The sequence below is a fragment of the Pezoporus occidentalis genome, unplaced genomic scaffold (genome assembly GCF_034315485.1).
Source record: "Pezoporus occidentalis ecotype Australia unplaced genomic scaffold, CSIRO_AGI_Poc_V1 ctg265, whole genome shotgun sequence".
Taxonomy (NCBI): Eukaryota; Metazoa; Chordata; class Aves; order Psittaciformes; family Psittacidae; genus Pezoporus; species Pezoporus occidentalis.
The window spans coordinates 91,705-105,187 of NW_026914556.1; the positions used below are offsets into that span (position 1 = coordinate 91,705).

Genomic DNA, 13,483 nt, shown 5'->3' on the forward strand with positions numbered 1-13,483 from the left:
CTTCACTGCGTACCATGCTTGAAAACACGTGCGCTTCTGATAAAGCTTTCAGCATGTTTGTGCTAATGCTGGAAATTGCCTCAAACTAGTTATAAATGTTCTTTCTAACACCAGCATTTAAAAATACGCATATTGTTATGGCACCTGCTGTGCCTGGGCTTTTTTTCTGTGTGTTTCCTCAATGTCATTTAAGATCTTGTCAATTATGGACGTTTTCCTTGGAGATGAAACCAAAGCTATCCGGTGTTGGTGACTTTTCTTGCTCTTTGGATGAGCAAAGTACTTCTGCTGTCTTGAAAGATGTACCAAGTTCATGTATGGTGTTGGAGGCTTCTCAGACTCTTCTTGAGTAGTGGCTACTTAGTCATGATTTACCAAAGGGATTTTTAACCACACATTCAGTTACTGCAAGCCGAGTGTAATTCTGTAACTACTTTTTGGGTGGAAGTCAAGGGACTTCCACTCTTTGACTTCACTGTTTGAGACTAAGTTCTAAAGGGGCTATTTGGCAACTGCTCTCAGTAAAACCATTCAAACATGCCTGGGCAATTACTATAGTATACAAAGTACTCTCTAAGGGACAAACCTCCCTTATAGTCATTGCATCTTGTTACATGGTCCTCTTACTTGTTTCTACAAGGGACTTTGGTGATATGCTGTTCTATGAGGCATCAACAGTGCCATTTTTCAGTTGAAACTGTTTCTTTTTAATGGGAATCTTTGTAATCTCTGATTAACTGGAGAAGCACCTGATCCATGTCAAGCAGAAGGAAAACCTACCTGTTTGTAACTCTTCTCTGGAAGTGTGAACGTAATTACGAAGAGCTCCGTGTTGTTAGGAGCTGAGCTGCTTGTTGTGTGTTTGCAGCAGGGGTGAAGCTCTCTAGGCAGTGGGACTGTGCCCATGCTGTACTTATAGTGATACTCCTCCTTATATATGAGGAGTATCATAGAATCACAGCATGGTTTGGGTTGTAACTGGTTACAGTTCTGCCGGAAGCGATTCAGTTGGTGCGTTCTCCAGTAAAAGTGTTATAAAAGTTGCAGAATAGACAACTGAGGTGTAGAAAGCTCTTTGTACCAACCCACGTGCCATCTCCGTTTCTCTCTCACAGCTTTGTGGAAGAGCAATGTACAGTTAGACCCAAAATAGTAATAGATTGGGCAAGGGGGAGAGGAAGAGGTCTCTAAAGGAGTAGGAATAGTTATTCTTCTAAACTTTGCTTTCTGTACAGAAAAACAAGCTGTAAATAGGACTATCAGCTACTTCTAAAATATTTTCTCAGCTGTGTTTTCCCGTTTGTGTTGATCCTATGCAAAAAAAAAACCCAAGCCGTTCTGGTACTTGTGCTGTTTGCTTATCTCTTTAATTGTTTCTGTGAACTTCAAAATGACTAAATTAATTTGTGCACCCATTAGCACTCCTGTGGTAATGCTATATTGTGTGCATGCTTTTACTTGCCTTTCCCCTGAGAAGGAAGCTAAACACAAGGGACTGTTTCTAAGATTCACTCAACCGAGCTTTCTCTGCCGTTAGTTAAATGTATTTGGGTTGGATCTTGCTATTTTATGGGAAGAGGGAGTGATTTGTCTGAGTAGTGCTCTACTGTTGTCTTGGTAGGCAATCCAGTTGCTGTATTCAGGCAGAGTTGTCATTCCTAAGCCTTTGCTCATCTCTTCGTATTGTCTTTGAAAGAAGGACAATGCCATCCCAAAGGAAGTGGGCATGGTATTGCCAAGAAGTGAGAACTGTTTTCCTCTTAAAGTTTGTGTAGATACTTCAGACTCAAAGATAAATACCAGTTCAAAGCAGGCAGCAAGCGACTTTCACATTATATGACTTGATCACCTTAACTGTCATTTGCTTTCAATATATTAACTAAAGCTGTTCTTTGGGACTCTTATTCTTAGTATTTCTGGAAAAATTCATCTTGTTTATTCAAGTACTCTGATTTGGAGCTTGTTACAAATGCATCTGACACTATTCTGTACAGTTCTTTAGAGTTTTATATGTATATGGTTTTGACCTGATTGTAAACACTGGTGGCAGAGTTATCACATGTAGCTGTCCTTGAGCAGCAGAGGACTTACTGAGATGGGATGGTTGTAGAGTTAAATAAGAATGTTAATGTTTTATGAGACAGCAGTGATGATAAACCAGTTAACATTGGCTCTCCCCTAGAAACTACTAGGTCAGGCTGGGATGCTGTAGTGATTGCTTGATGGTGTCACAGAAAAGCAATAACCATCTTTGCATTATAAGTACTCTTGGTTTTTGTTTTTTTCTTCATGAAATTGGTGCTTATCCTTTTTCATGTTGCATGTGTCTGAATTTTCTGGTTAGTCACTCCTTTGCTTTGTTTCCTTTCTGTAGATTTGTGTAGAATTTGATGATGAGTCATGGGAAAAACGAAGATGGATAGAAGTCTACAGCCATAAAATGAGAGCATTTCTGGTGGAGCAAAAACTGGTACTGGCTGAAAGAAAATCTCATGCTGGTTCTGTGTCTCCTGTCCAGTGGCCTGCTATGGCAAGTATACACTTGGCCTAACTCATTTGGTTTTGCAGTTCTACCTTCTGAGGACAGTGTTGTTACAAGTGTGAATTTCTCAAGTATAGCTTCACTTTTGTACTTGTAACATGTAATATGAAGGGAGACTAAATCTCCTTGTATAGCTAGAGCTAGGCAGAGCCTGTAAGCATTTGAAGTTGGTATGTTCTGCCTAAGATACAGGGATGTATTTTTATGACTTTGCTTCCCTCCCAAGCCGCTGTTCTGTACAATGTTAATTCCTTCTCCCTCTAGTCTCATGTTTCTTCCTCCTTTCATGAAACTGCAGCTGAGAAAAGAAAAAGGGTCAATAACAGGTTTCTAAGGATAGTGTGTATTTATATCTTGTTTTACTCTGCCTCAAGTGCTGTTAATTCTTCAGTGATCCTTGATCTGAGACAACAAGAATTGGAATGACTGATGTGATGGCTGCCTGGCACAAATGATTTGTGAGATTTGGACTTAGTGCATAGAAAAACCTGAGCTACACTGTACAAGCCAGAGAACTAAGCTTCCTGTAACTGCCATGCATGGCTGGCTAGGCAAATGAGTCAGTGGAGGTGAACAGGGCACATTTCTTAATGTATTCAGCCAGGATAGTTTTACTTGGCTACTTTGAATATTGGTACTCCTAAAAGTAGTTGTTAAATAAACAAAGATGTAAACGTTCTGAACATTAAAACACGGGCTACAACTTCAGCATAATTAATACTCTTAAATCTGCTAAGTATAAGGTATGCAGTGTAATTTGTGCTGCTGCATTTTAGCTGAGCTTTTTTCTTAAGCAAAGCTAATCTAAGCAGATTTTTATTGCTGGTAGGGCCAAACAGGATGGGAGAGGAAGTGGAAAGATGAATCCTTAATTTTATTTCCTGACCTGTGCATTAATATCAGTAGTTCTAACAGTGGATTTTGCTGATACAATGTTCTGAAAACCTGCTTAGTTAAACTTAGCTGTTGTCCCTTTCCAAGTACCTGAACAGTGCTTACTGGATACTTGTCTTCAATTTATGCATAAGGTTTTCCTCATGATGCATTGACGTGTCAGTTCATGCAGTGTACATGTTCCAAAGCTCATTTAGCAGGGGAGTGATGTAGGATAAAGACAAGCACAATACTGGAGGCTGCTTTTACCACTACACAGGCAGGAAAGAAGGGGTCACAAAGGGGGTGTGTATATTAACTTATTTAAATCTTGGTCTCAACTTGTTGATTCACGTATATAAAAGTTTCTGATGAACAGGATAACTTCACAGAGCTGTAATACCCAGTTGCTCCTGGAGAGAGTCTTGTTCCTTTTCTGGTAATACTGCCCCTACAGAGCTGTCCAAACTGAAGTGAAAATGATAAAGGGGAAGAAAGTCTTTTCTTGCTTGATCAATCCTTTGGAAATCCAAACACATACTCTATCAAAATGATTTTCTTTTTTAATTTAAATGGGGCACAAATATACTTTTCATGTAGGAAGGAGTTATTCTGGATACTTCTGGTATTCCAGGCTCTCTGATGCTTTCCCACTCAGAGCTGCTACTGCAGGACCAGACAAAATTTAACCTAGGAACAGTTTTGAAGCTTTTAAAGGAAATCTTTGTTTCTTGTCTGTTCTTAAAGCCTTTGGTATAACTGTGTTGGTACTGCAGTGTTATAACAACCATGAGACTATAGAAGTATAGCCCCATAGTATGCTGTATATACTACAGCAATGTACTTGTAGTGGTATCACAGCTATGAGGCTCTCCAAGCATCATACATGCCTAAACTAGGGTTCAGTGTGTTGTCAATGTTGCATAACCTTTGAGAACTTTAATGTAAGCCATACAGCAGCCTTCATTGATTTCTAGTTATTCCCTCAACCTACCATAAGGAGGGCTTCCATTAACATAGCCACAATTGGAACTTTTAGTATTAGTAAATTCTTTCTGTTGAGCTGAATGATTAATTCTTGTTAATGACAGTCCCCTGAACTGAATTTTTTAACTTATTCTAATAAATTAAATTGATTTCAAGTATAGTCCAGTAACTCCTGTTAAGCATGTATTAGAAACTTGGTTTATCTCGAGAGCTGTGTGTAGATGTGGTATCTTAACAGAGAAATAGATGCAAAACTAAAGTATTTGTTTAAATGCAAATGAGGAATGATGAGGTATTCTTACTTTGTTTCTAAGACAATGTTTATCACTTTTCTAGACTTACAAATCCTTAGTGGACAAAGCTGGCCTGGGATCAATGGTTTCAGTACGTTATCTTGGTGAAGAGAGATGTGTTTTTCTTTCTAAAGACCTTTTGACACCCATTCAGGTAACCTTCTATGACATTATAAAGATGGAAGATAATCTTATATCTTGGTATTGAAGATAACTCAAGTTAATGTATTCTAAATGCAGACTTTAGATGGGTGAAAACTTGGAGTAGGTGTTTGTTGCTATAACTCATAAATATCAGTTCTGAATGGAATGTGTCCGCTGAATAAAAACCTTCTGAAGCTGATCCAGGATGTGGTTACTTAAAAGAGCTGCTGAGGGTGTGTGCTAGGACAGTTACTCAGCACAGGTGACAGCGATCCCATCGTGTTGGTGGTGTGGATAATCTGGAATAGCTTCACTTTGTTCTTGCTGTGAAAGGAGTTGCAGGGATGTCTGGAATAAATCTTGCTGTTTCATAGAAACTCATCACATCCTAAACAAATGATGAATTGGTCAGGATGTAAATAAGGTGGTTGAATTACAGTCCCCTTATTGAGCACCAGGAAGGAAGCTGATTAGTGAGAATTAGGTTGAAACAATTGCCCTGCATGACTTGTCAGGCAGTTTGAAGAACAGTATCTCCTAATGGTAAAGGATTTAACCATTTCAGAAAAATACTCTCAAGACCTACAAACAGTCTGAATGAAACTAGTAATAGATGTCTCGTGTTGAGGCTGGTGGTAGTGCCATCAGTAGTGTTCTACTTTGACTTGTTAAGTCAGCAAATAGATAACTCTTCTTGAGAGACTAACAAAAGAATCACTTTAAGCTAAATTTGAGTTGTAGATTGTTGTCTTGCCTGTGTTGGCTCAACAGCAGAGTAGAGATTTCTGTACGTAGCAGTCTTATCTCAATACTGCAGAAGGGAAGATTGCTCTTCTGGCAGCTTGAATAATAGTTTCTTCACTATCAGCTCTTCAGCCTTCTGCTTCTTACAGGTACCAAAGCAGTGTTTGGGATCAAATGCAAAAACCAACAAAACCTGTTGTTTTTTTCATTAGAGCTCTGAGCCATTGGTAAAAACTTGCTCTAAACTTCCCTTTTCCATTTTCCATTTGGTGTAGTTGATAATAGAGGAAATAACCCTCCCCTGAAATACAAATACATGATGCCCAGGGAAGTTGTGAATGCTCCATCCCTTGCAGTGTTCAAGGCCGGGTTGGACAGAGCCTTAGACGGCATGGTCTAGTGCAAGGTGTCCCTGCCCATAGCAGGGAGTTGAAGCTAGATGATCTTGAGGTCCTTTCCAACCCTAAATATTCTATGATTCTGTGAATAACTCTGAATGATTTTGATGTAGCTGTTTTCATTCATGTGAACATTTTGTAATGGTGCTTTGAGATGGGCTAGATCCTGGTGTTATAAATATAAACAGAAAACTGAAAATATTTGCATTGGCATCTGCTCAGGACTACTTAAAGTTGCTGTTTCTGAGAACTTAAAATCCCCAATTAAAAAATCTTGATGGTTCCATTAAAGTCAGTGCTCATTAGCAATGTAGGAAGCCAAAGCTAGGCTGTTTTCAGAACAATATTAAAGTGGACCTGGAGAGCTCACTTCAGTCTGGCTTGCAGATGCTCCATCCAAATGAGTGGTAAGGAAATGATGTCTGCCTCAATAAATCCAGTATCCTAGGAGCTGAAGGAAGACAGGCTAATGAGAAACCTGTTGGACTTCTTTGAATTGCTTCTATTTTGTCTCTAAATATTACGGTGTTTTGTTAATCAAAAGCATTACTCTTAATACCAACTTCTTGTTTTGCTTCCTGAATAGGATGTGGACAATTCCAGGCTTCCTCTTAAGGATGATCAAAATGTTAATGAAGAAATTCAGGCTCTGGTTAAGAAGCACCTGGATGAAACACGCTTGGTGCAAGGTACAAGCATGCTCTGTAGCAGAAAACTGGCAATAAATACTCAAGTCTAAAGGGAAATCTTTGCAGTGATGGGGTAAATGACACTAATCTGGTTTAGGGGTAAAAGCCTTTTTAAAATACTGATACCAGTTTCATAGCAGTGAATGCAAGATGTGAAGGATTATGGAGATTTAAGTTTCAAGAACTCTCTTTCTGAGACTGAGTATGTATTTTGGGCACATAGAGATGACTTGGTGATTATGAAGAGGTATCAGATTTGTAGCAATTCTCACTGGAATTCATAGGGTCATAGAATGGTTTGGGTTGGACGAGACCTTAAAGCTCATTCAGTTCCAACCCCCTGCCATGGGCAGGGACCCCTTCCACTAGAGCAGCTTGCTCCAAGCCCCTGTGTCCAACCTGGCCTTGAACACTGCCAGGGGTGGGGCAGCCACAGCTTCTCTGGGCACCTGTGCCAGTGCCTCAGCACCCTCACAGGGAAGAACTTCTGCCACTATCTAATCCAAATCTCTCCTCTTTCACGTTAAAGCCATTATGTGGAGTTGTTTATACATTTGAGTAACCTAATTTTTGTTGTTTTTTTTTTAGTCTGCTTCTTGTTTATGAAACTTCCCAAGTTTTAGAGACTTTTTTTAGTCAAGTTTAATTTGTTGGGTTTATATTTGCCAGCTTCAAATTCTTGATTACTGGGTTCACACAAGATATTTGGAGCCATGTGCTTGCATATGCAAGAAATATCTTCCCTTTACGGAAAGACAAATATTGCAACTTAGGGTTGTCATTTCCAATACTGTGAAGAGATGAAGAATTGAATCTTCATTTCCTTGTCTCACTGTGAAATGCAGAGGTCAGTCTGGCCTCTGCTGTATGCCTTAACCTCCAGAAAAGTTCATTGAACTATTGCAGGAAGGAGGTAGCTGTACATAGCATTATCATGCTTTTTTATCCTTCTCAGCTCTATGGAAGTTGTCTTAAGGTTCTCAGTTTGTTTGCTTACTTGCATCCTGCATGCAATACTGTCAGCAAATTTATGTTGGTAACTGATCTTCATGCTCCTTTTTTTCTTAAGCTCCTTTTTCTTGTATTTTTTATCAATTCTTAAGGTGGGAAAAACATCATTGGTTCAAAAATCAGAATTTATAGCCTGGATCCATCTACTCAGTGGTTCACAGCAGTTGTTGTCAATGGTAATCCAACCACCAGAACTCTAGAGGTCAACTGTCAGGAGGTAAGAACCACTTGCTGTGGGTTTACAAACAAAGATGGGGAAATGAGTGAGAACTTGTATTTCTATCCCCACCAACATCACTTTTAATTCTGTCCTTACTGTAATAAGCTTAAAGAAAGTAGAGGTTGGTGTAGTGCAGAAAAGCCTGTTACCCTAAAGTGTTTCTATCCGGTGCTGAGGGAATTATCAGACAGCAAGTGGGCTTCTATGCACAATGAGGGAGACTTGAAATTCTTAGTTGAAGAGTAAGGCAAACTTAATCATGGTTTCTTTGCTTTGTGCTGTGCAGACAGTGCTCTGAAGCACTGGTTTATGTGTGTGTTTTCGTGCAGAGACACTGTCACAACAAATATTGTTAAATTCAGCTTGGTATTCAAAGAACCTGGGAGTTAAGTGTCTAAGCTCAGCCTGTACCACAGCATCTAAGATAAATCCATTCAAACAGAAACTTTCACCTCTTTAAATGTCTGCTTCTGTGTTTTTGTTCCTTTCCAAGATTCCAGCTTTAAAAACTCTTGATCCAGAGTTAATTCACGTTGAAATCATATATGACAGCAATGGAAAATCTGGTAAGATCTATTATTGTTTGTCCTTCAAATGCTAAGTGGCAGATTTGTGATAAATAGACTAATCCTGATCACCTTCTCTTCCAGATAAATCTAAAAGAGTTGGGGGCATGAAAAGGAAATCATCTGAGAACAGTGGAAGTGTTGATGCTAAACACCCAAAATCTTCTCTTGAGGTAATACCTTGCTGTGTTATGTATGAGTGTTATATAAAGGTTATGTCACTTCTCAGAACAGCCTTAAATAAGGATTAGACAGAAAAGTAAAATAATAAATATAATCCCTGGGAGGGTGTGTTGAGTTCCTTGAAACTTGTCTAGGCATGAGAGAAACATCTTGTGATAATCAGCAAAAAGTTAACTGAGCCTTAAAGGTTGGCTTTTGTTTTGGTAACTGTGCTTTTTGCCCCCTCCTTCTCTTTGGAGTTAACCTGCCTGGTCATGTATTCTGGAGTGGGAGAAAACCCAAAGCAGTTCTCAAGTCTGTAACCTTTGCTTTCTCATGTTCTTTAACTGTTTTGTACTTAAACTCAAAACCTTCAGGTACACTTTCATGCTTTGAGGATTCAAGCAGCAGTCTGGAAAATGTTTTTTCAGTAAAAAAGGGAATATAACTACTTTTCTGGTACTTTCAACTCTATGTTATTTCTTTTATGGGTGACCTGCCAAGTGTCACTGAGATCTAAGAAAACAGTCTCAAAGGTCAGAAGATGGTCTGGGTAACTTAATGCTGATGAAAAATCTTGGCTTGGCTAAAGAACAGCACTTCAAATTTGCCCTATAATTTTGTCCCAATGTTTCAGTCCAAAAGTTGCATTTTAGGCAGGCCTTCTGGAAGCTCTGCAGTGGTGGTGGGGTGGGAGGGTTGGGGTTTGAATTGGGGTTCGGGTTCTTCTGGCTTGGTGTAGTCAGTCCTGTGCTAAGCCAGCTGTGTGTATCTGGCAATGACTGGGTATTGCTATTAGACACCTTGAATGGCTTCACAAAGATAGAGCATGAGGAGCGAGTACAGGATAAGATTCCCCAAGGGAAAGAGTGGTCTACTTTTATTTACTGCTAAGGAAAAGTGTGCAGCAAATCAGTACAAAGCAGCTAATGCATTGCGGTCATAATCCGCTGATGTTTCTGTAGCTCATGCTTGAGTACCTTTAGCATCTTTTGGGTGCTCAATTTGCCATTCTTTTGCTTTCTGTGTATTCAGCCATGGAGCAGCCTGCTTGGTACACAAAAAGCTGCTCTTCATTTCATATTCCAAACATCCCGCAGAGGAGTTGCTATGATCTGAATTCATAGTTCGTTTCACCACAGTTTTTTTCCCTAAAGTGGTGAAGTGAGATACTTCTAATTCTCCTCAAAGTTTTGCTTCAGAGGACTGGATCCTTTAGCACTTCTGTACTCTCTGGGAAATGTCTTGCAAATGGTTACAAGTGAGTGTACTTTTTAATACAGAAAACAGGAAGTCTGATTGTTTCTCTGATTTTTGGTGGCTGTGAATGTATGGGATTGATAAGGAACTAGGTGATTTTAAGGTCTTTTCCAACCCTAACGATTCTATGATTCTATGAAGTCATGGTTTTTTTCTGTTATCACTTGGTATCTGAGTACTCTGACTTCTAATGTGGAGTTAATTTCAGTGTTGTTTTGAGAGCTTGCCTCAATGCCTGACAGCTGTGTTATACCAAAGCTGAAAGGGAAATAGTTTGGAGTTGATGGCAATGGGTCTGTAGTGTAACTTCTAGCCGTAAGTGGAGTATGTGGGAGTGGAATGTGGATGTTAGAGCTGAGGAAGGACCCCTACAGTAAATGACTGGTTTTAAAGACACTAATTTGATAGGCCTGTTTTATTCCTACAAGAACTGTACATGTGATTTCATCAGTACAGCACTTCTTTCTTTGACACTTCCTAGAATCCCAGTAAAAAGATTTTCTGACTACAAGGAAGTTCACATCTGGATTTTTAGTGAGGTTGTCAGACTAACTTCACAGATTTAATTTTCTCTAGGATTTCAGATGAGGTTTAAGAAGTTATTCTAAGGTCTTTCCATCTTATGGGCTGAGTGAGGAATGGTCTTCAACAAGCTTTATAAAACACACTGGGAATGACATTAATGTATTTGTCTTTTTAAGCTGAACCCTGCAAAGCAGTATTTCTGCTATCCTGAATTTTCCTAACTGAAAATCTCCCTTTACAGGTCTCTCCCAGTCAGGGAGCTGTGCAGTCAGTACCAACTGTGTTGGGTGAAGCATTGCTTGGCTGTACTCCTGCTAATAAAGACCAAAGGCATCCAGGCTTGCCCCTGCCAGCTAACTCGCCACCCAATCTTGGTGCAGAAACTCCTCAGGGGTAAGGAATCAGTTGATGCTTATGCATAAATAACTCCAAATTCCAAAGGTAACTCCAATTCTTAGCAACACAAACTCGGAGGTCATCTTAAAGAACTGAAGTAACCAGTCTTCTGTAATGTTGGCATAGAAAAATGTTAAATTTGATTGCTCTGGACTTCATCTTTGAGGTAGTTGCTCTTCAGTGTCACAAGCCAATGCCGCTGCTTCATTGTACCCGCCTCTAAACTGCTGGGTTATACGTAGGTGTGGTGCCTGCATTTGTCAAACATACTTCTCCCAAGAGAAATGGAACACATTCAGGCAGATGTCCTGCATGCCAGCTTCTTGCACATCAAGTACAGGTCCTTAGTTATATTCCTGTTGAATGCCAGGCTTTAAACTTCTTTGTTACCCCAATGTCCTAGGTTCAGCAGTAGCAGTCATTTTTCTCCTTCTTAGTAGCTGGTGCAGTGCTGTTTTTGACTTTCAGCCTGGCAACAACGCTGATAACGCCAGTGTTTTTCGTTGTTGCTAAGTAATGTTTACTCCAACCAAGGACTTTGAGTCTCATGCCCTGCCAAGGAGGCAGGGAAACCAGGGGGAAGCAGAGACAGGACATCTGACCCAAACTAGCCAAAGGGGTATTCCATACCACAGCACATCATGCCCAGTATGCAAACTGGGGGCAGTTACCCGGAAGGGCTAGATCACTGCTTGGGTCAGGCTGGGTATCAGTCAGCGGGTGGTGAGCGGTTGTATTCTCTTCCCTTGTTATTTCCCTTATCATTACCATTGGTGGTAGCAGCAGTGGTTTTGTATTATACCTTAGTTACTGGACTGTTCTTATCTCAACCCATGGGAGTTATGTTCTTTTAATTCTCCTCCCCATCCCTCTGTGAGCAGGGGAAGAAAGAAGGGGGGTGAGTGAGCGAGCGGCTGTGTGGTTCTGGGTTGCCAGCTGGGCTTAAACCGTGACAGTTCTTTGTGATGCCCAGTGTGGAGCACAGAGGGTTGAGATAATGACAGATCTGACTGGAGTGTTTCTAACCATATTTGTGATAAGCATTTATTATTTTGGATTAATAGTCACTCGCCACAATGCTGGTTTATTGGCTCTCAAAGTTGTTGCTCTTGATCTCAGAGTTTCAGCATGTTGTACCTTACTTACAGCTGCTTTTTTAGTGTTTGTCAGCTGGGGGGCTTGGGCTAAGGTTGTTGTTTCACTGTGCTTTAGGGTAATGACTTGTAATACAATAGGCTCATTGATCATGAAACTCATCTGGCTTGCGTTCCCAGTGTGGTCTTCACATCTGTACTTTGGGAGGTATATAATGGAAGTATTTAGCAATTACACATTTTTTTCCTCTTTGGCTGGTCAACCTATAAGAGACATTCCCTTACCTTCCCAGCTCCCCCGCCAGACTATTTACAGCATCATTTGAGAGTTCTGAAGGTTTTGAAAGGCATTTGGATACCCTTGAGACGTGCCTGCTGACTGTGATGGGGATCACCATGTTGGCACACATACAGAGTGTGTTTTACTCACAACCATTTTGTCTGATCTCAAAAGTTAAGCAGAGTCAGGTTTGGGTCTTGTCTAGGGTTAGATGACAATATAGGAAGACCAAGAGATTTTTTCCCTGAGGCTGGACAGTCATGAGTGGCAGAGTGCGTGTGACAGTATGGGCAAGTATCTAGGCCAGTGGGTCCCTGCAGTGCTTTGGAACTTCACCACTGAACGAGGGCAAAATCCAGAAAAACTAGTAAAACACTTAAATGAGGTGTGTTGTCATCCTGGTCATACCAGAGAGGGACAAATCACGGCAATGTGCTGGGGCTTGCTCTATGCTTACAGAGCCCTGTTCAACACTATCCAGCACCTTCAAAGGGAAAAAAGATGTCTCTGGATCTGATGGCAAAGCAACAGACAACACAGCCACTCTAACTGCAAGTACAGCAGCTGCTCAAACTGACTACAACAGACCATGCAGCTACTCCAATTCTAAGCACAGCAACTACACCAGCCCCAGCAACAAGTACAGCAGCTACCCAAACCCAGCAGCAATAGACAGTGCAGCTGCTGGTGCTACTCAAGCCCCAAGCACAGTGGCTGCACCAACCGCAACAACAGATACTACAGCCACTCCAACCCTAGTGACAGACACTGCAGCCACTCCAGCCACAGTGATAGTCACTGCAGCTAAACCAAAGGACCAGTTCGTGCCAATATCAGTTGCCCCTGTACACAAGAGGAAAAGCAAACAAAAGACACAAAAAACCAGCCCATACAGTGAAGAAATATGTAGAAACAATGCACTTACTACATGGGACATCATCTGAACAAGAGTTATCATTATGTGGATCAGAGGAAGAAGAAGAGGTGACTTCTCAGCCCTGGACCTCAACTGAGCTACCGAATATGTGAAAAGATTTCACCCATCATCCAGAGGAGCACATTGTCACCTGGTTGCTCTGATGCTGGGACAATGGGCATCATTGTCATGGACTAGAAGGTACAGAAGCCAAGGGATCACTTGCTATAGAAGGGGGAATTGACAAAACAGTTGCAAAAGAGAAATGGTCCCTCAGCCTTTGGAGGCGGCTCTTGGCAGCTGTGAAGGAAAGGTTTCCGTACAAGGACGATGTTATGAGTCATTTGGCCAACTGAACCATGCTAGAGAGAGGCATCCAGTCT

At 40.8% G+C, this 13,483-nt stretch overlaps 1 protein-coding gene across 7 annotated transcripts in view; it reads left to right on the forward strand.

The window, feature by feature from the left end:
* The window catches only part of KDM3A (lysine demethylase 3A), a 35,306-nt gene that overhangs the window by 839 nt on the left and 20,984 nt on the right, over positions 1-13,483 (forward strand). For 5 of the 7 annotated variants that reach the window (XR_009965913.1, XM_062624293.1, XM_062624294.1 and 2 more), the window contains 7 exons: positions 2,375-2,530; positions 4,739-4,849; positions 6,568-6,670; positions 7,774-7,898; positions 8,395-8,467; positions 8,552-8,640; positions 10,656-10,807. Coding sequence is in view for 6 of the 7 variants with exons in the window: in XM_062624293.1 (XP_062480277.1) it covers positions 2,375-2,530; positions 4,739-4,849; positions 6,568-6,670; positions 7,774-7,898; positions 8,395-8,467; positions 8,552-8,640; positions 10,656-10,807 (809 nt within the window). In the remaining variant the exon portion in view is untranslated. Of the gene's footprint in view, positions 1-2,374; positions 2,531-4,738; positions 4,850-6,567; positions 6,770-7,773; positions 7,899-8,394; positions 8,468-8,551; positions 8,641-10,655; positions 10,808-13,483 lie in introns of those variants that run through there. The other 2 variants (XM_062624296.1, XM_062624297.1) reach the window with 2 other exon arrangements.